The sequence below is a fragment of the Myxocyprinus asiaticus genome, chromosome 12, assembly GCF_019703515.2.
Source record: "Myxocyprinus asiaticus isolate MX2 ecotype Aquarium Trade chromosome 12, UBuf_Myxa_2, whole genome shotgun sequence".
NCBI lineage: Eukaryota > Metazoa > Chordata > Actinopteri > Cypriniformes > Catostomidae > Myxocyprinus > Myxocyprinus asiaticus.
Genome location: NC_059355.1, coordinates 24780948 through 24805057, shown reverse-complemented (window position 1 = coordinate 24805057; position 24110 = coordinate 24780948). Strand labels below are relative to the sequence as shown.

The window sequence follows — 24110 nt, the reverse complement described above, 5'->3', positions numbered from 1 at the left end:
CCCCAGCTGCCAATACTGTACGTATTTATTATAGCAGGCTACTTAAGTATGATGACACTTATAATATATTATCTGGGAGAAAAATTAATGGGACCTGTGTGTAAACAGACAGACATGTCGTACAGACCTGGAGCTAAACTCTACTTTCTCTGCATCAAAGCGGGCCTGCAGCTGCATAGCCTCTCTCAGCTTGTCTCTCAGCTGACTCTCCATTGCTGACACTCCATTGTTTACGGGGGTACTGTGCTGGCTCATACTAGCCTCCAAATTCACACATGCTGTATGAAGACGCCGACCAGTCACTGCGCACTCTGCTCGCATGTCCGACAGACTCCTGTAAAGCACAAAATAACTTTTACAGGGGGTAACTAAAGAGAGAAACAACATTTCCTTACACAACAAAAAAGTATGTTCTTAGGTTCAGAGCATTCCCAAGGAAATTTGTTTTGTTCACAACTAACAAGAGCCAGATGGCTGAAACTATAAGGCTAAATATTGCGATCTGGGAATAAACTCTTTGAACAGTGTCGTGTCTGAGGAAGGGTCGTGAACATTTTCTCTGCTGTCCATGTGTTGAGTAATCCACATTACAGCAAATTACTCAACAATGATCACAGCATTTACACAGGCCGAGCCCTCATCAAGCTTGGCTCTGATGGCTGGTCCAGGGCTAATCTGAGGGGCAATCTAACCATCACTTTTCCCCAGAGGATGTGGTGTGTATGGGTGACGGGCGACCCAGGTGACCCACTATGATTTGATCCTCAACGGGAATAAATGGTAGTGGGTTTGGAAGGAGGGGATCATGATGTTTCTCCGGCCGTTGTATTTAGCCCAGCCAGATCTTATGAAAATGTTGTGACTTGTGACATTTTTGCTAAATTACATTACGTGGTTCCTTACAAGTATCGTGACAGTTACAAAGCATAAAGAAGGTATTCTAAATAAGTGCAAACTCTTTGACCAGCGTTTCTCACTGCAGTAAAGATGCTTCTATTAGGTGTGACAGAAACTGAGCCCGCAAGATTCACTGTTTCTCTCATAGACACACTCAGCTTCTCTTACGCTTTTGGGACAGTTTAAATAGCAATACAATTACAATATTGTGATGCATTGCGATATATTAAATCGTGACATGTATCGTGATACGTATCTTATTGTGAAGTGGCTGGCAATACTCAGCCCTAGTTGGTTATGTAATGCAAATGTTAAAAAAGTCTCATCTTACAAGTTGCACTATAGTAAAAGTGTTTAGATGTCATAAGATAGCACTGTGTGAGAAACAGGGTGAAAAAATAAGTGTTTAAGGACATTTTACTCATGATTTGTGTGAAAGGGAATAAAAGTCATTGTTGTTGGAGTGCCTCTAGTGTTCATTCTAGTGTACAACAAAGTTGTATCTAGGTTTAAAAATATTTTATGAAAACGTAGGAAAGAAATGTGATTCTCTTAAGATCAATTTGATTTTGCCCGTTCTGGCAGCAAGAAAAACTCACCTATCAGCAAAAGCCCGCAGCTGGGTAAACGAACTTCGGAGAAAGGCAGTCTGACGCCACAAAGATCGCACACGGGCCTGCTCGCGGCCATTTCGGGAGGTACTCATCTGGGGGCAGCACAGGGCAACATGGTCATATGGTCGGCAGGTTCCGAAAAAAGGGGCCAACAGTGTCAGGTAAAAGATGTGTCCATTATTGAGAAAATTATTGACGCACATGCACACATATGAAAAATAATCAATGCACCCGCACATGCGTGAATACACACAAGCACATGGCTACATACTGTATATATTTGTAAGCATACACACATCTACATAAATGGTACTGTGTACTTTTCTTGACTGTATGTGTCAGAAAACTACATTCAGTCTTTTAATTTCACCACAGTTCTTTAATATCACCAGATGTTTGCACAGAGCAATGAATTCTCACTTTTTTTTTTCCAATTGACTGGAATGTTTTCACAGGAAGCAACAGCTGAGAAAATCACAACAATGATTTAAAACAAAGACAGTGTCCAGACTGACAAAACAGGCACCAGGGTGGAATTCCACAAGTTCCAGAGTTGAATTTCATTGGGTTGGATTAAGGAAAGATTTTCCTTAAACTGTGGATTTGGACATAAACTTACACTGCAGATCTCTCCTTCCTCTTCCCTCTCACCTCAAGTTCCCTCCTCAGTCGCGTGTCCCTCTGTTCTGCCTCTTCTCGTGCTTTCTGCAGGCTCTCCGTCAGGGCCTGATTGGCTTCGTTAGCTTGTTCAAGTTGTTCCCGGAGCAGCGCATTGACCTGGCTCAAACCAGAACACCTGTGAAATATATGGAACTGCTTCAGAGCACTGTAGCCTGGGAACTCCACCTGTTAAGCCACGAGCCAAATGTTCTTTTAAAACTTCTCATATGATCTCACCCCCCTTCATCCCTACGTTGTGCAGCCTCTATCGGCTTTATGTTTACAGGCTTGTAAATAACCTTCACATTCTGCATTGCCAGCCACGCTTACAGGAGAATGTGCATGACAGTTTTATAAAGTCCATGTCAGCTCCAACCTAATTACCACCAGATTTTCTTGTCAAATACTTTATAGGGTTATTTACATCATTCATGGCAGAATCCACCCAGTTACACTCAACGATTGATGCCAGGGTGTGAGGCAGCAAAGGCAGTCGACACAATGATTATCAAAGGGGTGATGATCAGAGAGAGGGTGACGATCAAAGCCATGTGAATGTGTTTAATCATTTTCAACCAGCACGGCCTATTGGCTTCAATTGCTTAATGTGCCCCTCTGAGAAAACTCACCGGTAAGGCAGACAGCTTAGCGTTAATTCTCTATGGCTTGGTTTCCATCCATGTTGCGAATTGATGTGAAACAATTGAACAATAATGAACAATTTATGTGAAAAATAGTTTGCGAATAAAGTAGCGTTTCCATGCCACGTGTTGAAGAGTCAAAAATCATCACTTTCACGGAAACTATAATGAATAGAAATGGAAGTTATAGCTACCTGGGAAGCAATTGTGGCTTGTTTATTAAAGGAATATTCCGGGTTCAATACAAATTGATCTCAATCGACAGCATTTCTAGCATACTGTTGATTACCACAACAATTTGATTAGACTCATCCCTCCTTTTTTTCAAATAAAAAGCAAAAATCAAGGTTACAATGAGGCACTTCCAATGGAAGTGAATTTGGCCAATTTTTGGAGGGTTTAAAGGCAGAAATGTGAAGCTCTTAATTTTATAAAAGCATTTACATTGATTCTTCTGTTAAAACTCTTGTTTAAATTGCAATTTTTACAGTCATTTTAGGGTTTGTTGACTTAGAATCGTAATGGCAACAAAGCGGAAATTGGCTATAACTTTACACAGAAAAGGTTAGTAAGTGATTTTATCACACTAAAATCATGTTAGTACACATATTGTTTATGTCATGTGGCTGTACATGAAAAATTAATATTTTAACATTCAGAAATTGGCCCCCATTCACTTCCATTGTAAGTGTCTTACTGCAACCCAGATTTTAGCTTTTTTTTTTTTAAGAAAAGGAGGTGCAAGTCAAAATAAATGTTTGTAGTAATCAAAATTACGCTGCAAATGTTGTCGATTGAGCTTAACTTGTGTTGAACCCGGAATATTCCTTTAAATGTAATAAACCACCTGTGCACAGACAAAATGCTCCGAGGAACGTCATGTTTGCTAGCGACCAGCTGCAGGTAACTTATGTCTGGGAGCGACAGCGTGTCAGAAGTTTCTGGTAGGTAATAGTAGGCAATCGTTATAATGACTTTGGCTTTCGGCTTTTCAGAATGACCTGAGCAACTGCTGGTTAGTCCAGTTATGAGCAAATTATTCAGTCATTATACAATACTTTTTGATGCGCTTTTAGGAATTTATTCTGCAAATGTGTTTCCATTGTAGTTTTATGCACATTTTTATAAAAAATAAAAAAAATTACCTACCTCAAGCGAATGTATACTTTTTTATGTGCATTTTGGACATGTTATGCCCAAGATTTGCATAAAAATACCTGGAAACCCAGCTAATGTATAATTTCTGCCTGCTGAATTTCAGCTAATTGTGGCCTGCAATGAAAGAATCATGAACACTTGCACAGTTGACTTCTCTGACACAGAAAATTAAATAGTATTTGATAAAAGACTGCAGAACCACAGATGATAGGATGAACTTTGCTCTGCAGTGCGCTCTCTGACAGAGTCACCAAGGTTTAAAAATGAATGAGAGCTTGGCAGTCAAGCGGCCCAGAGTTTGCAATGACTATTTCAATTAGGAGTGAGTGGCACAGTAAATCACGTTCTTTTAAAGGCTGCCTTCTGGGAGAGTAGGCTGGCCAGCTCTTTGTATGAAGTGCTGTAAAAGCTATTTGGCTGAGATGGTAAACATGGCTGTGATAATTAACTCTGACAAACTGGCTAACATTTGTTTTTGACACCCCCCTTTTCGAGGATACTCAGTTCCAGCATGGGCTTGTGGGGAATAAAGTGGGCAACTAGGACATTTTAAGTGCACTACAGCTCTATATGCCTTTCTTAGAATACAGTTCTTGTTTTGTTTCTCAGTGGAAGAACAGTGAATAGCAATGTCTCTGTAAGAAGGGAAAAAACAGAAAGACAGCCTCTCATTCAAGGTTTATCATTCTCATTTCCCAAAATTTACAACTCCCCTTTGGTTCCAAGCAACAACTCCTTATGCTCTCTTTGGCTGGTTGTCTTTCCCAGGTTTTCTTACCTATTCTCACTTATCTGTCTGTCTGCATGTTTCTCTGTGCTTTCTAAAGTACATTTCTCTCTTGTTCTCACCGTTTCTGTTCGTCCTCCAACAGGGCGAGTTTACTCTGGACGTTTAGGCTGTGCTCCTGCTCAAAGCGTTGGAGACGGTGTGCTGAGGAATCTAGGTGAGACTGCAGCTAAACCCAGACAGAAACAGGTTTACTCCCGACACACCAACATATAGTACAGTTCAACACCATGCAACGATTGACAATAGACAACAACAGCCACAGGAGCTCCAACTGTGCTGTTTATGTGTTGTTTGTGTGAAATTTCTGTGTGAGTGAGTGATGGGTTCCTTCTTCAGTAAACCCTGCAAAGGTCTCCAGAGGGACATACCGAGAGCCTCAGTTTCTCAGACTCAGAGGTTTTCTCCAACACCTGCTGCTCTAGACTTCCACACCTCTTCTTATACTGGAGCAACTGTGGAAACAGACACACACTTTTACTGTTTTCTCCACAAATTAAGATGGAGCACAGTTCCAACTACGTCAATTCATCTTATGGTTTAAATGAATTTCAAAATCCTTTCCCCAACTCTGTTTAAAATACCAGCATTGCTGGTCACCAACATATGTTGTGTTTTAAATGCTGGTATGGTTGCCCGCTACCAGGCTTCTTAACCAGCAAGCCTCCCTTCATCAACAAGCTTCATCAGAAAACAATGCTGGTTGACTAGCATTTTATGCTGGGAAACAACAAGGCTATGCTGGTCCACAGCATGGAACTTCATGCTGGTCTTAGCTGGTCCTTTCAGCAGGGAAAGTAGTATCTTCTCTATCTTGTGATCATATCTAACAGGGGACCTTAGCCTGTAGTTTCTGCACCAGCTGGGCCTGTCTGTGTTGGCTCTCCTGATAGGCTTGCAGCTTCAGTCTATAAGATCTGCTTTCTTCTCTCAGCCAGCCTTGCTCTGCACCAGATACACTCTGCTGGTCTGAATCTCCTGACTGCTGCAACAGCATCTGCTCCAGCTGTAAATACAAATGCAAACATTTGGAACATTAGCTGACTGCCTTTTAGTCCTTATAAGTGTTCATTATTGGTCTTTTCAAAATTTAGTAACATTTACAGTCCACAGAATTTGAGAATATTAGTCAATAAACAAAACACTGGTGTATGATGTGTGTGTTGTGTGCATATTTTCTATGTATTTGTAGGTTTGTCTAAATTAATTGTGTTATTTCTGCGTTACCAAGTGGAACTTTTTTAATAGTGCCACAGTGTTTACAGTTTTTGGTGGCTTCTTTGGCGGCCTGTCTTCCCTAGGCCACGCCGTGTAAAGGGGAAGGCGGCACGGCAGTAGGGCAGTCGGCCGAGACGCGTGCTGTCATCCCTGGCAATGCATCTAACTTGCGCCGGGGTCCTGGGGGAGTCCGGGTCCGGTGGCGCAACTAACTATGCCGGTACCCTCCCCGCTCTACTCCTGGACCTGCGAGGATGCCAATATGTAAAGAAGCATCAAGAAGTGCATAAGTGACCCTCTGAAAAGTCCACACAATGTGCTAAAACGTCACTGGTGTCCGAGTCTTAAAAACTGTTTTTAAAAAAACATTTACACATTCTAAAGGTTGTAAATTGTACACATAACTTACACTTTAATTGAAGGAATTATTGAATGTATACTTGGACACCTCCAACATTTTAGTGCTGTTGATGGAATTTTCAGACAGCCCCTTACAAGTGCTAGTCACTAAATAAAAGTATAAAGCCGTTACGATCGGCGCGCACTGTTTTGATGCAGTGCGGCAGCCCTGTTTCTGACGTCAAAGAATATACAATCTAGTCAGTCTACTCGAGCCTTCTCACATTCCGTCTGTCATAACCACTTCCAAGGCTGGGACAGTGGAAGTGCTAGGCTTTTAGAACCTTCTATGCTCCTCCTTTTGTATGCTTCTATGATGATACAAATTCAGAATCCCATCTTGGCATTGCAACAAAAATATGGTGGCACGCATAGCCAGCAAGCACGTTCGCCATTGCATCTTATCTGTCATAATCAATCATTATTAACATCTAAAAACCACATTATATGTTTGATAATGTATAATCTGTCCTCCAGTGCATCTGTTGTGAAGTGTAAGGTAAGATTTATTTTAATTAAAGCACGCATTAAAGAACTCACACTGGGATATCCATAAGTACAGGAAAAACTCACGTTCGAAAAGGTTGTGTATTATCCACGATTTTCACGGGTGGCGAAATTATCCATCATGCTTAGCGTGTACTCCCAACGTGGATGCTACAGACTTCCGGTTCGCAACTTATTCACATTACCAAGCATTAAAATAATCACTAACGACAGTCAAAAACGATGGAACACTCCCTGTTAACATAACGTAAATCCCTTTCTCACTAAAATCTGTGTATGGCCGCTTTTGACGGCAATAATAAATAAGAATGAATAAGTACACAATCACACACACATTTACATGGTAAAGTTACTACACTGGGCTCTCACGCTTTCTGCACATGCCCTGTGTGTGTGTGTGTGTGTGTGTGTGTGTGTGTGTGTGTGTGTGTGTGTAAAAGAGAGAGAGACACGCAGACATTCAGCGCGCAGAGAGAGAATTCACATTTATGATGCGCCAGATTTCACCGGGTTTCTTGTTGCACACACAATGTATGATGATAGAAAGCACTTCAGTATGAAAATGGACAAATCTGGGAATCTGAATCCGATGCTTTTTAATGTATGTGAAAAGAGGATGTATGGTCTCCCTAGGCAAAAAAAAAAAATAGGCAAATGACGGAGAATTATGTTAATGCAACCTCTGCTTATTACATCTGGTGCGACTCAAAGTTTCAGGCATTGACAGCTTTTGGGTGGGTTTATTGTTGTAACATTCATTTTCCAGTAATTTTTTAAGCCACCTGTAGTTGTTATAACATCCTCTAACAGCATATATTCCTCAAGAGCCGCTGATGATCGGCATCACCAGTAACATTTGCTAGCTCTAGCATACAATAACAACATCTAAGCGGAAGTGCAGAGCGTCCGAGAGAATGTAGCTCACCGTAACCCGTGGAGAACTCAGGAAAAAGGTGGATATGTGCTGGTGTAAATGTAAGTTACTTTTATAGTGTGATTTCCCACATTATTATTATCACGAAACTCAATCTGGATCATCTGCCTTATTGAATGCACCTGAACCCAACTCGTTAGAAATCGCTCATATTTGGCAAGCATTCATTATAAAATATTTTTTTGTATGTATACCTCTAAAACACAGAGCGTGCCTTGGCTCGGGAAGGGGGAATGGGTGGGTTCTTCTATCTCCTTGTGTGCACATACTGGCACCCTCACTGGTCCAGGAGTAGAGCGGGGAGCGTACCGGCTTAGTTAGATGCGCCACCGGACAAGGACTCCCCTGAGACCCTGGTGCGAGTTTGATGCATCGCCAGGGATGACAGCATGCGTCGCGGCAGACTGCCCTACTGCGGTCCGCCTTCCCCTTCACACGGCGCAGTCTTGGGAAGAAAGGCCGCCAAAGAAGCCACTGCTCCTCACGTCCCGGAAGGAGGGGAGCGTGTGCGGCCGATGGACCCCGCCCAGGTCCTGGACCTTCCCATAAACACTCCGCCTGCCTATACATAGCCCCATTCACCGTGAGGGTACCAGATCCCCCTTTATTTTGGACACCTTTCCCCTTTAATATTTACCATAAACTTTTTTATGCTTATTATTTCCAATAAATGCCTCAGCGAGGCCTGAAGCCTCTCCCACTGTGTCTGTCTCTTGCTCACCCCCCCACACTAGTTACCACCAGCACATCAGCATCCCATGCTGAGGACCAACATCCAAAACACAACATATGCTGGTAGCCAGTAATGCTGGTCTTTTCAACAGAGAAGGTTGTCTATTACAATGGCAGTTTGTTTCTCCCTTGATTTCCATCCTGTTTTACGGGATCTTCAATCTCACTATCCCATTACCCCTCCCATATCTCTTTAACCCCCAGTGCAAATCATTATGCCTGACACCCAGTCCCTACTAACAAAAACCACATGTTTCCCCTCAACACAACAATGTGCTGCCTCAGCTGATTCAAACAAAGCACGAGAGAGAAAGAGAGTTGGTAATAAAGTCACCTCCATCCCGGCTGCAAGAAAAGGTAAGAAACACACACATACATACAACTAACAGTTAATTCTGAACTTGCAAACAGCAGCCTCTACACTGGTAGAGGGACAATAGTCCCACTGTTCCCAACTGGAGCCAAGGGCTTCCCAAATCTCAATAAAACATTTTCAAACAGTCATTCTGAAAGCTTTAATTCCATATACTACAAAGCAGGGCAAACCAGCACCCAGCTCTGGGCGGTTTTGGGGGTTCAAAGCTCATGAGGGAACAGGGACTTATTTTACAGTCTGTTGTTAAGGTGACAGCTTTTGAAAGTGAACAGAAAATGAAAAACATGTGTGGAGGACGAGTCAGAAAGAGAGAGAAGGGAGGGTGGGATGGGGATTGGGGGGTTTTGGGTGCAGCAGCAGCTGTGTTTAAAGGCTACTTTGGAAACAGCTGTGAGCTACACCATTGATTATGTATCTTTGCAACTATTTTGGCACAATTAGAAGCAATTTGTTGCTAGAACACAAAAAGATTACTAAATTAGATTGATGCAAAATCATGAAATAAATGGCATTAACACACAAGATTTTTCATACTGCCTTAAAAACATATGGGGGACAGTGGTGCAGTTAAGCACTCCTCTAGAGTGTATTTACCTCTGGACAGTATATGCATCAATAAAATACTCTTTTTATTTTTAAGTTTCACATGTCTCCATTGAAATATTCAGGAGTAACATAAATTTTTTTTGACTGTATTTAAACAGTTAGAAAATTTGGATGCAAGTCAGGATCTTAGTTATTTTTCCATATTAACACATGGTTATAAATTTGACTGATTAAGTGTATTTGGCATCCTTATGGACAGACAATATTGTGGACTTTACTGTGAATAAGTGATATACAGCATCTCTCTCCTTTTACCAAACAGATAATTTGTTATAAACTTTGAGAGAACAGATCTAAACTGCCTCTTATTACTCTCCAGAACCAACTTCTCCCATCCAAACCTTAACATTAACCATCATATGATCTCAAAAGTGATCTCAGATTTGCTACTGAAGGACTCTTTACCAGAAGCATCAAAAGGACAGGAGGTGGTCTACAACTTCTGAAAAGCTAAACTTTTGAAGCTGGGTTGATGGATGATGCAATGACATGTGTCGATATTGGATCCTTCTTGCTAGCGGCACTAAACAAACCCAGCATTATGATGGTATTAAATTCAAGTGCTGGTCTCTCTCTCATGTTGCAGCCAATCTGCCGCCACACACTTGGCTCTGGTCCACAGGGAGAATGCTGTCACTTGTGTCTAGAGGCCACTTAGCCTTTATGGTGTGTATAAAAGTGATGAATTTTCAAACATTGTTGTTAGCCACACAACAAATTTCCTTTTGTTGTTCAAAATTAAAGTTATATGCAGAGTACTTCAACATAGGTATATATAAAAACAACATGCATACTTGCATTACTGTGGTGGTAACAAACCTTGTTATAGGGGTAATAGAGTTACCTTGAAAAGTTATTATTCAGTTAAGTTGCTATCAATACAGTATATTCACTTTAACTTACATGCTCAGCAATATTCTCTAAAAACTGTTGCTCCACCATTACTGTAATTGACTTAAAAGACAAAACTTATAGTAGAAATGGACAGTTCACACTAATGTCTTCTATACTGCCCCATGCAGTAATGCTAAGAATGCAACGTGTTTTTGCGTCCAGTATGTTTCAGGCTTAAGAGTTTCTTTTTATTTATTTTTTTTAATACTGAAAGGTTTTCCCCAAAAAATGCCTTTCTGTCATAAGACTTTCTGTCTTCTGAGAAACAATAACAAATATATTTTGAAGAATTTATGAGGCGTTTTTGTTCATGCAATGTAGGTCAATGGGGTCCAAAATTTAAGGAAATAAAGGCAGCATAAAAATAATCTATAAATCTCAAGTGGTTTAATCCACATCTTCTGAAGCGGTATGATCACTTTTCAAAATCATCAAAATTTAAGTCCATACAGATTTTACAATAAATCTTGACATCCGGCCCAATTGGAACACAGTGCAGGCTTCAATCCAGTGATCATTTTATTTCACACCTGCATTTTCAAATTAATGCCATTGGTAGAACCAGAATTTATGTCAGAACACACACACACACACAAAAAAAAGAACAACATTTTCTGAATTCACCCAATGACACATTAAACTGGTTTGGCAAATTACAAACTTCGCCTTTAAGAACAATTATAGAGCAAAAGGTGGGTAAAGCACTGAACTAGTAAGCAGAAGGTTGTTGGTTCAATCCCCACAGCCACCACATTGTGTCCTTGAGCAAGGCACTTAACTCCAGGTTACTCCAGGGTGATTGTCCCTGTAATCAGGGCACTGTATGTCGCTTTGGATAAAAGCATCGGCCAAATGCATAAATGTAAATGTAAAATGTAAAGTGCAAGACAATCATAAGTAGGCTATATAAGATATACATTTTTATAGTAGTTATTGTTAAACAACAATACTGAACTTCAAAGCCAAAACACAGTAACAACACATTTAGTCAAAACTGAGTTATGATTGGGGTCTCTTTAGACCAGGGGTGCTCATTACATCAACCACGATCAACCACTGGTCAATCTCGTTAACATGTCAAACGGTAAAGGGAGAGAAACTACTCAAATAATGAAATTCTTAAAGATCACTTTTTATTTCCTCATTTTGGCTCCCATTCGGGTGGATTTCCTAAACGTAGGATGGCAGGAAAAGACTCAATCACATTTATGAGGAAAGCTCTACCTGATTGGTTATGGTTACGATTAGGGGTAGGGCTACAGTTTCTCCGACCAATCTGGTAGAGCTTTCCTGAAAAATACTACTGAATATACAGGTATCGCTTTCCTCGTGACTTTAAATGACCCTTACCCTGTCATTCAACATTTCGGAAACTCTCCGCCCACACACTGCCTGACAGACGGCTTATTTTTGTGTGCGTGTGTTGTGATAGCGCTCACAGTAATGCGGATAAGTGCCGGTGTGATCAAATACATTTCAAAATGCCTGTCTTGGTGAGGTATTGTTAGAAACACAGTCAGTTATGTCTGAAGTAAGTGTAAACATCGGGACAAAAAAAGCAGATTTGTATCAAAATATTGGATCTGTGCAATAGGACTTGCAGTGTAAATGCAGCCTGATAAACCTGCCGCTATCATTAATATTAACAACAACAACAAGAAAACCATTTATTGCTCTTGGCTGGATAACTTTAGTAGCTTTAAAATAAAATATAGCTGCAAGCAGCAATTAACGGGGTTCAAGCCTTTAAGGTCCTTTAAGTACATATGCAACAGATATTAAGTACTAATTAGACAGCCTGTTAGCAACTAAAACAATGTTAAAGTGCCTTAATTTTGAGAAACATCAGGTCAGGTAGCACACAGATTTGGTATTTTTTTACACTCCTGACTGTTATAGTGCAACCAAGAGGCATAGGTAGGCAATTTTTTTTATGTGTCCTCAAAATGACCCCATACATAAGTGTCTCAACTTTTGTGAAAATATCTTATTCTGTTTAAGAGTTATAACTGTTTAAGTAAAAGTGGCCACGATAGCTGCATATGTTTTGGTGTAGCTTTGTGACGATGTATCAAACGTTTTTTTTATATATATAATTATTAATAAAGACTCTAGAAAATCTTTCTGCACAGGTTTGGTTCCGACCAGGCGAAGGCCTAGGATTAGTTCAAATAGCTGCTAAAAGTTTATTTTGTTGATGGCGGCCATGTTTTTCAAGGTATGCAACAGACCTGGATGGCACCTTGGACACAGACACTGCATGCGAAATGTCAAGTCGATTGGCCCAACGGTTCCATAGTTAGAGCCATTTTGACATCTTTTTACTATTATAGTGCCACCAAGAGGTAAAGGCGCACAATTTTTGTGTGTCTTTAGAATGACCCCATACACGTGTACCAAAGTTGGTGACAATATCTGATTCCGTTCAAGAGTTATAACCATTTTAGCAAAAGTTGCCATGGCCATTATGCAAGTTCTGGCATATCGTTTAATGATGAATCAAAATTTCAAAATTCCTTTGATAACTTTTCATACTGGGGCTCTGCTGAATCTTTCTGCACTGGTTTGGTTACTATTGGGCAAACGGCCTAGAACTAGTTTGAAAAAGTTGTTTTTTTAAATAATCTCAAGTATTTATTGAATGTTTTGTTTCAGACCAATGGTACTTGAGGCAAAGTTGTTCCGAATGAGGAGATCTACAATATGGGATGAATAATGTGTTTCTTTTTGAAACACAGTGGTATAAACAATGATTTACATGCATGTAAATTGCGATAGCGCCTCCCAGTGGCCAATTTTTTTCACATTTTGCACAGACCTCTTGGGCCAAGGGACAAACAGGCCTACTAGCTTTCGTTCCGATCGGCCTTATTTAACCCTATATAAAAGCTGCTGAAATCTGATTGGTCGATAGCGGCCATGTTGTTCAAGATATGCGATTGTCCTCATAGACGTTGATGGCACCTCGGACAAAGACCAAGTGTACCAAGTTTGGTGATAACATCTCAATCTGTTCAAAAGTTATAACCATATTTGTAAAGTGGCCAGTCAGGATAAATCCCCAAAAATATATTTTTGAAACCTGTGTTGTTTCTTTACAAACCCACCAGCTACAGACATATACACATTTGCTGTATGAAATGCACAACGTCAACACATTTGCCCAATGAAAAAGTGTGGGGGACGAACTTTGGTATTCTATGCGCATGGGGAGATGTTAGGCAGAATGTTAGGGTCTGACAGCCTCAGTCACCATTCACTTTCATTGTTTGGAAAAAAAGATGCAATGAAAATGAATGGTGAATGAGGCTGTCAGTATGCCTAAAATCTTCCTATGGTTTTGGAACAACATGAGGGAGAGTAAAAGAAGACAGTTTTCATTTTCGGGTGAACTGTCCCTTTACACACTAATACAAAACACATTAAGGGGCTCACATCCTTCAAAATTCAGATTGACCACACAGTGTATCTGTACTTATAATCCTGAATCTTCAGCAGAATAGGCATAAAGAGTGGTCTCTGAGGGCCACTAATATAGGAGGGGCCCCATCCCAAATGCTTGTCTTTTATCAAAGGTCACCTACTGACATAGTACAAAAATGATCAACATGCAACATATTGCAAAAGACCGGATATATGGTATTGCCAGGTTTCCACAATGTTTTCGATGTTTCTATTCCCTGAATTCAGCATCTTTTTTATGGAGAGGCCCTGCGATGTCCTTTCTCTAAAATGTGTTTTGTGTTAGCATTTTTATATTACTTAATATTTATGATTTGTGCCACTCCTTGCATTGTCTCGTTGGATACATATTTTGCAATACATCAAGGAACGGCAGAACTTTGATTCATCTGCCAACAAGAGAACATTTTCAAGGCCACTGAAAGCTCTTTGCGAGAGGGCCAAGAATATTCAGCTTATCCCTCCATGTGGTCATAAGAGTGGATTGATCCTCTAATATGAGAGAAAACATATTTAGAATCATGTTCATTTTCCATCAAACCTCCTGTGGTTCCAACTCTGTACAGAATATTCACTTAAATGGACTCTGTCAGCCACTCTTAATGAATATCAAACCATTCACATTTTGTAATTTGTAAAACCGGCTTCTCCATAAATGAGTGCAAAAGTTTATTAGGCTTTCTAAAGCATGGTGCAGAATAAATCTTTTTTCATGTTGTCATCAAGACTGTATTTTTACAAGATGTCACTGAAGAAGAAATGGTCTAAATATTTGTCACAGTGATAAGCTTTCCTTTAATTAGTTTCTGAATAAGCTTTCAAAGCGATCTCAGTTTTCTTTTTTTAAGGGATAGTTCACACAAAAATGAAAATTCTGTAATCATTTACACACCCTCATGCTGTTTCAAACTCGTATGGCTTTCTTTCTTCTGCTGAACAAAAGCATGAATTTTAAAGTATGTCCCATTCACTGATTTCAATACAGTAGCAGTTCATAGTGACTCACTTTTAAAGCTTATGAAAGGACCCAAAAGTATCATAGAAGTAGTCCATGGGACCTGTGCGCCACATTCCAAGTCTTCTGAAAGCATACGATACATGCCCAAAATGTAAGCCATGGCTGAAGTCAAAACTTTTACTGGAAAATAACATTTCAGGTTGTTTCTCACCAAAACTTATCGTGTGTCTTCAGAAGACACATGCGTCAGGCGTGAGGAAATGTAATCGAGCTTCAAATCATGATCTTTAATGGCAAGATTTATAGTGAAAAAGGAGTTCTATTTAGGTCTGTTTCTCACCCAAAACTGATCGTATCTCTTCAGAAGAAATTGATTAAACCACTCAAGTTGTATGGATTACTTTTATGCTGCTTTTATGTCCTTTTTTGGAGTTTGAAAGTTTGGACCCCATTGACTTGCATTGTATGGAGAAAAACACCTCATATCACCAACAAACTATCTTCATTTGCATTCCACATAAGAAAGAAAGTCATACAGGTTTGGTATGTCATGAGGGCAAGTAAATGATGACAGAATTTAAATTTTTGGGTCAACTATCCCTTTAAACAGCCACATTTACTGCAGCACCGTTTCTGAGAAATCTGCTCGGGTGAATCACACCTGCACTGTCACGACCTCAGTCTGTCAGCCCTCTCCTTTCTGTTATCTGTAAATGTGCTATGCATGGCTCTGTTGTGTTTTCTGTCTGCCATGTGCTCTGCTTTCCCTGCCTGCTTGTTTCCTCCTGTCACACCTCCTTGTTTAGTCCTTGTCATGTTGATTGTCTGCACCTGTCCCTCATATATGTTCCTCTATATATCGGTCGGTCGGTCCGGTCGGTCCGTCCGTCCGTCCGTCCGTCCGTCCGAGTTATTTGTCTTTATTCTAGTTTTGGTTTGTTTTCTCTCCCCTGTGAGTTTTATGTTGTCTGTTTGTTTTCTATTTTTTAAATAAAAGCTATTTTATTTTTCACTCATTCCTGCACTTGGGCTATTCTCGCTGCCAACCGTCAAGAGGCGGTGGCTGTTCCCGCTGCAGTGTTTCTGACCATATGGAGGAGGAGGAGGAGAAGGAAGCAGAGTAAGGCACTCGATCCCCAGTCGCTGCCAACACTCACGGTCATGGAGGCCGTTCCCCTGTCGCTACCAGACTGGTCACGGAGGCCGTTTCCCAGTCACTGTCAGCGCTCCCAACCACGGCAGTTGCCACACAGCCTGTCCAGTTCCCCGTGGTCATCGACGAGCCTGTCCAGTTCCCCGTGGCCCTCGACGAGCCTGTCCAGTTCCCCGTGGCCCTCGACGAGCCTGTCCATTTCCCCGTGGCCCTCGACGAGCCTGTCCAGTTCCCCGTGACCCTTGACGAGCCTGTCCAGTCCACAGCGGCCATCGACCAGCCCTTTGCTCAGTTCAGTGGCCAGCACTCATTAGACACCAGCTACCATTCTGTTGCTCAACCTAGTAGCCAGCACCCGTCAGACACCAGCCACTAGTCTGTTGCTCAGCCCAATAGCCAGCACCTGTCAGACACCAGTCACCAGTCTGTTCCTCAGCCCAGTAACCAACACCTGTCAGACACCAGCCACCAGTCTTTTGCTCAGCCCAGGTCATCGACCTGTATGACCCAGTCCTGTCCCCAGCGGTTGTCGACCAGTCTGACACAGTCCTGTCCCCAACGACTACCGACCATTCTGCTCAGCCTTGTGAGGTTCCTGCCAAGTTCGACCAGTCCTCTGCAGTCCTAACTCTGCCTGACCCAGTCCTGTCCCTAGTGGTCATCGACCTGTCTGACCTAGTCCTGTCGCCAACAACTACTGACCAGTCTGTCCAGTCCTCTGTTGCCGCTACTGACCTCACCAGCTGCTCAGCGTCTTGGACTTTGCCTTGGTCTCCCGGTTCCCCTCTGGTTCGGCACTGGCCTCCATGTCCATCCAGACCTCCAGGTCCTTCTCCGGCTCTGCCCTGGCGTCCTGGTGTACCTAGGCCTCCGGACCTTCCTCTGACTCTGCCATAGTCTTCTGGTCCACCTACAACCGTCCCCCTGGTCTCCCCCACCAACCTTCTCTGGTCTGTCATCTTTTCCTCGGTCTGGTCTGTCTGGTTTGGATGATGATTGTCTGCACCTGTCCCTCATATATGTTCCTCTATTGTGCCCTCTTTCCTCTTGTGTTTGTTGATTCGTTTTGTCAGCAAGTTCATTTATTCCTGTCCCAGTCTTGTTCCTGTCCCTGGTCGGTCCAAGTTATTTGTCTTTTATTCTAGTTTACGTTTTGGTTTGTTTTCTCTCCCCTGTGAGTTTTGTGTTGCCTGTTTGTTTTCTGTTATTTAAAATGGAAGTTATATTATTTTTCACTCATTCCTGCACTTGGGTACTTCTTCCTGCTAAGCATACTGTGACATGCACTTCCTCCTATATACACATACTCATGCAAACAGACATTCATGTAGAGTAAACACACAGACAGAGACAAAGAAACATGGAAACACAGATTTTCAAGCAGAAAGACAAAATCAGAAAGTGAAAAAAATCTCTTGCTCTCTATATCACCCATAAACAGACCCTCAGTGAGTCAGCCATGTGCCGCGGCATGGAGGGGGTTACAGCTGTGAGTGCTTCTCACTGGCTTGGCTTAGACCCAGAGGCTTAATAAAGGGAATAAATGTAGTGAATAATCTGTAATTTTCCCAAACACAGCTGGAGTGGACGTACAATTCCTCTATGTATACACACTCACTCCCCCACACATACATAAACTTGTAAGAATTCTATCTCACACACATGCAAATTCAAAAATGCAAATGGTTAGTTGACTATAATGTGTCTATGGAATTCTTTTATCAACATCAAAATGTATGGTTAAAATGTATATGAAAGTATGTTTGGGAAAATAATCTTAAGTCACGTAACTGGTCACCGTTTAGTTTAAGCTTTTCACCTTTTTAAATCAACTTTGCATTCACTAGTTCATTTTAAATAGTCCTGCATTGTGAAAAAGCTGAATGCATAATAATTATAAAAGAACTGGCAAAATGCAGTTCAAAAATATTTGTAGATGGAGTATTCTATCCTGCAAAGACAAAAATGCAGTAAACTACACATTGTGTGAATACTGAGTTATAACCAAAATCAGTCTCTTAGACTATGTTCTGTCCTGTGACAAATGAGTTTGACTCAAATATGCTCAGATTCAGAGAAAACAGAGTGAGACTGCTTTATAACCAACATTTGGCTGGACAATAAAAAAAAAATAAAAATAAAATAAAATAAAGAAAACGTTTTTTTCACAGTTTCAGTGTTGTCACAGTTACTGCGTTTGGCTCTGTAGGGCAGCATAGTATGTCACAGTCTGCTGGACATGTCAACTACCCATACAAACATGCACACAAACATTAATGCACACTCAAACAATGCACACACAGGTCCCTTGCACCTTGCTGTCCTCTTTCTACTAATACACCCTTCTTTCAGTCATTGCTAGAATGCTGGCCCACTGAGAGACATCCAGCTGATTGTGAAAGCTGTTTTTGCAGAGCCACTGTGAGTGATCACACAATACTGGCCAAGAAACAGAGCTGCGAAGCTCCCCAGCTCAGAGACCCCACAGCAGCCCCCAGGCACAAACCAACAACTATCACCATGGAGCACTGTATGACCACAGTCACAGCTGCTGTGGAGGTAAGAACGAAACATAGGCCGTATCCACACACAAAATGTAAACAAAAACACAAACGATTGTTCATGCACAATGTTGCATCAATTGGGCTTGGAATTTCTGATCATCTCCCACTGCAAGGGATGTAAACAAGCAAGTGAACAAGTATACAACACAAGCACACTGTATACATAATGTGATTGGGAATATCCTACGATTCATTTATAAAGAAAGAGAAGAAAATATGACACATGAATAGGGTTTTGATAAAATTATGTTTAATAATCTAATCTCTTAGGGGATGGTGCCTGCAATTAGGGTACTACAAGTTTTTTGTACATATGTAAATTTTATATAATCTATAACTCTGCAATAAATTGAATGGCATCTATGCTAATATTATCCTATTTGTTTACCTGTCTCAACCTCGGGATTCCGACTCCACTGCTACATGTTGCTGAGTGATGACAACTAACTGCAGCCTGTGCCAGATGTCTACTTCAGTCTACTACGATGGACTTCAGAAGACTCCAACTCCAACCGTAAGACATGGAATACTTCATGTGCCACTGCCTGAACCTTGGATTTAGGATGGACCTCACCGAAATTACCGGCCAGGTTGAACTGCAATGCACCTAACTGATCTCTGCCTCCATCAACTTGGTCTATTGATGGACTACACACTTGAAAGGAATAGACAGACTATCAATAATTGCCAACAAAAGCCTTGATAAGACAACTAACAATGGACAATGCATCTATGTGAACTTCTGCAGTTAATCCAGGATGGACTTCAAAGACTTTAGTTATTAATCTTACAGTTCAAACAAAATCTTTGTTTAAACAATGGCCGTTAAAACGTACTTAGTTTACTTTTTTAAACTGTGACTCAAAATTGGCATTATATTCATGCTGTTTAGCCAGAGAGGAACTGGCCCCCACAGTGAGTCTGGTTTCTCCCAAGGTTATTTTTCCCCATTAACCAACATTTTATGGAGTTTTGTGTTCCTTGCCACAGTCGCCTTCGGCTTTCTCACTGGGGTTCTTAATATAATTATTATTTACTTACACTGTATTTACTTATTTATTTTTATACACAATTTACAATTATATTTTAATCAAATGACACAATGGACTCTAGGACTTTATAGATATTACAGTTACATTTTCTGTTAAAGCATGATTTTCTGTGAAGCTGCTTTGAAACGATGTGTGTTTGAAAAGCGCTATACAAATAAAATTAACTTGACATTGTAGAAATACCCTATTGGCATTTTGTCACCCATGATAAATTTTTTCTGCAGTCGAAAGTGTCCAAAAACAGCTGGGTTACCGAGATAAAGTAAGTATAGTATTCATCTGGTCATGTGATTTAAAAATGGGGGAGGGTGCAACCCTTTTTTATATATTTTATATAAATATATTTGATCATTTCTTTACTAAGAAGGGTAAATGTATTAATAGTGGTAAAAGTTACTTTGTGTACCTTTAAAGGGCAAGCAACAAAAAGCAATAATAAAAACAAAGCCCCTGATAAATAACACAGTAGAGATGTCTACACACAGCCAAGTAGGACCTGCTCTGTGCCTGCTCAAAATTCTGTGTAGAGACGCAAAAACCAGACTCAATTAAGCCTGCTCTGAGCCACCTCAGCCCCTAGTATCAAATGCAGTTCTAATGCTACTTAAAGGAATAGTTCACCCAAAAATGCAAATTTGCTAATAATTTACTCACCCTCAGGCCATGCAAGATGTATCTGTTTCTTTCTTCATCAAAACAGAATTTAAGATTTTTAGGATTTCATTTCAGGCCTCCTCCTTTAAACAATGCAAGTGAATGTACTCCATTTTTTGACGGTCCAAAATGCATATTTAGGTAACATCAAAATAATCCACACGACTCCAGTCGACAAATAAAGTTTTTCTGAATGCAAACGATTGATTATTTTGAGAAACAAAATAACACTTTTTAACTACAAATGTTTGCTTCCGTACATCTCTGTGACGTGCGCTCATGAGAGCGATGACGTAAGCTTGTTGGTAAGGTCACACGTCACGTGGAGCAGGAGGCAGGAAGCGCGTCATTGTTTACAATAGTTACTTTCACAGAGCACAGACCAAGCGCCGTTCACAAACCAAAACAGTCCAAAACAATTTCAAAACAATATAAAATAAAAAAATAATTTCCAAATAATAATTAAAAAAAAATTTAAACAATGACGCGCTTCCTGACTCCTGCTCCACGTGACGTGTGACCTTACCAACGAGCTTACGTCATCCCTCTCGTGAGCGCACGTCACAGAGATGTACGGAAGCGAACATATGTAGTTAAAAAGTATTTAGGTATTGTTTTGTTTCTCAAAATAATCAATCGTTTGCATTCAGAAGAACTTTATCTGTCGACTGGAGTCATGTGGATTATTTTGATGCACCCTAAATATGCATTTTGGCCTGTGAAAAAATGGAGTACATTCACGTGCATTGTTTAGAGGAGGAGGCTTGAAATGAAATCCTAAAAGTCTTAAATTCTGTTTTGATGAAGAAAGAAACTCAGATACATCTTGGATAGCCTGAGGGTGAGTAAATTATCAGCAAATATTCATTTTTGGGTGAACTATTCCTTTAAGTTCTGTATAAATGAAATACAGCATCAGAGCAGCCTTAAGCTTTGTTGTTATCATCAGGCTTGGGGAGTAACGGATTACTTGTAATGGTGTAAGGTAATCAGGATACAAAAATTGGGTGACTGTAATCTGTTACAATTACATAAAACCATTGTAATCAGATTACAGATACATTTTCAAAAAATTAGTATTACTGTCAGGATTATTTTTTTTTATTTCTGACAAAAGTGATACAGACAGCTGTTTGTTTAGAGTGAGAGATAGATACACGTTCTCTCTCTCATTACTCACGAGTCAGGAGTGCCTCCTACTGTTGCATGTGCAAATAACACCTGTCTCACATCAGCACTCTGCTCTCGAGGCAAACAGCTGCTTCATCGTGATGACCACGGAAGAACATGCATTATTTTCTTGGAAATTTCGACATTATGCACTCTTTTAAAGAGAAAAGCGAAACATTAAAGTTCAGTGGAAATTATGCCTTCCAGCTGTGAAGATGCTCTCACTATCTAAGGACCTGAGAATTTGAAGGTAATAAGAGCCACACAGAAATCACATTAGCTAGGTTATCTCAACTGAGTTAATATTAAAATTTTTTAAAACGAGTTAGCATTTGGCAGGAGCAGGAATAGCTGCCAGTACTAACAAGATTTGCGCATCATTGCTGGTATGGCATAGAAATCCCCTGGTTTGGATGCGAACTGTACTATATTAGCCAAGACATCCTATATGTTGTTCTGTTCCGTATTGAAGCTGAAAAAATGACCCCTCCCCCAGGTGAACGGTACTTAAACCTTAATCATTTAAGAAAAAAAAAAGTTTTGAATACAACAACAATACAAAAATCAATTGAAAAAATACCCCTGGAAAACCTGCTATGACTTTCTCTCCTTTTTCGCCTCTCATTATTTTGCATCCCTGATCATTAGGTTCTCAGGAAAGAAAGTTCAATGAAGAATTTATCTGATTTTGATACATTATTGTTAAGAACAGTTCAAATGTCAGGGTGAAGGAGACATTCTGGCAAATGTAACATGTTCAACACTTACAGTAATTAGGAATAAGCAGCCACGGCCCATGCATTTTAAGTCTAGGCCTTCAGTGCGATTCATGCCATTAAGAAAACACAGTTTCACAATGAATAAGACACCATATGCCTATCATACATTATGTGGCAGTCTACTAATAATACCAATTGACATTTTAAAAACATGTCCACACACGAAAGCCAGAACCAAGGAGGTCTAATATCAAGAAAAAGCTCTCTAATAATACTTGCGATTAAAATTTTGCTTGCAATAAATTTTGTTTCATCAGGGTACACGGTTACTTTTCAAAACTTGATCCGACACTGAATGCTCAAGCAGCCTATTTTACACTTAGAAAACTCCTGATGTTGCTGTAACAATGCAAAAAGCACTTACCAATTTGCTTGGAGAAATCAGTCCTCCTTTCCTGTTTAATTAATCAATCGCACGATCATGCAGAACATCTTAGGTTTTTAAATCCATAAGGATCTCTTTCTCAATGGCAATACCAGCAGTGATGACATCAGCTATTACTCAAGATGGCGCAGAGTATGGCTGCTGCATTGCGAGCTCCGACACAACATGGTAGTGTTTTGTTTGTTTTGTTTACAATTCTTATGTTTTTTGTCTCGGATGTTGTCTGTCTTATTGTCTACGACAGACAAACACTTTTGGACATTGGTTCAGCAATTACACACCATAAACCGGACTTCAAATTCCTCAATGCCGACCCGCTGTTTACAAACACACAAGCGGAGCTCTTTGTCTGTGCTGCACGGCCACGGAAACGCAGGAGGAAAGGGGAAACAGAGCCGGCGTTCTCATCAGAGTAAGACGTCGTGCAAACCGACCCCCGCTACCCAGTATTCTACTGGCAAATGTTCAGTCTCTGGATAACAATCTCTGCGAGCTGAAAGCGCGGATCTCTTTCCAACGAGAGACGAGGGACTGCTGCATTATCTGCCTTACGGAAACTTGGATGTCTGCAGAGATTCCAGATTCAGCCATTGAACCCACGGGGTTATCTGTGCACTGAGCGGACAGAGCGAAAGACCTCTCAGGTAAAAGCAGAGGTGGTGGTGTATGTTTTATGATCAACAAATCCTGGTGTGATCAGAGGAACATACATCCTATCAAGTCTTTCTGCTCTTCTGATCTGGAATTTCTCATGCTTCTGTGTCGACCATTCTGGCTACCGAGGGAATTTACAGCGGTCATTATCACTGTTGTGTACATCCCGCCACAAGCCAACACAGACCGGGCACTCAAGGAACTGTATGGGAGTATAAGTGAGCAGGAAACTGCGCACCCTGAGGCCACGTTCATTGTGACCGGGGACTTTAATAAAGCCAGTTTCAAATTAGTCGCACCAAAATAAAAGGGAATAAAAACTCCGCCATGAACACCGCTGCCTCTCCCCGGATGAGCTAAATACTTTTTATGCTCGTTTTGAGGGAAATAACACCGCCCTCACGGAGAGAGCTCTCGTGGCTGAAGCTACAGAGGTTAGTTCACTCTCTGTCTCTGTAGCTGATGTAAACCGATCCTTCCAACAGGTGAATATCCGCAAAGCCACGGGCCCAGACGGCATTCCGGGCCACGTCATCAGAGCGTGCGCGACCCAGCTGGCTGGTGTTTTTACGGACATTTCTGTGGTCCCCACATGCTTTAAAACATCCACCATTGTGCCTGTTCCAAAGCAATCAAAAATCACTTGCTTAAATGACTGGGGTCCTGTTGCTCTGACCCCCATCATCAGCAAATGCTTTGAGAGACTAATCAGAGATTACATCTGCTCTATGCTGCCTCTCTCTCTAGACCCATTGCAGTTTGCTTACTGCAACAACCGCTCCACTGATGATGCCATTGCATCTGCAATACACACTGCTCTTTCCCACCTGGAAAAAAAGAACACTTATGTGAGAAT

The 24110-nt window shown here is 40.9% G+C and overlaps 1 protein-coding gene across 1 annotated transcript in view; it reads right to left on the bottom strand.

Annotated features, from left to right (window-relative positions):
* The window catches only part of LOC127448750 (rootletin-like), a 104679-nt gene that overhangs the window by 62242 nt on the left and 18327 nt on the right, over positions 1-24110 (bottom strand). The window contains exons 4-9 of the mRNA XM_051711563.1: positions 5596-5763; positions 5129-5212; positions 4820-4926; positions 2163-2307; positions 1497-1603; positions 128-334 (exon numbers count right to left, since the gene is read on the bottom strand). Of these exons, the coding sequence (XP_051567523.1) occupies positions 128-334; positions 1497-1603; positions 2163-2307; positions 4820-4926; positions 5129-5212; positions 5596-5763 (818 nt within the window). The remainder of the gene's footprint in view (positions 1-127; positions 335-1496; positions 1604-2162; positions 2308-4819; positions 4927-5128; positions 5213-5595; positions 5764-24110) is intronic.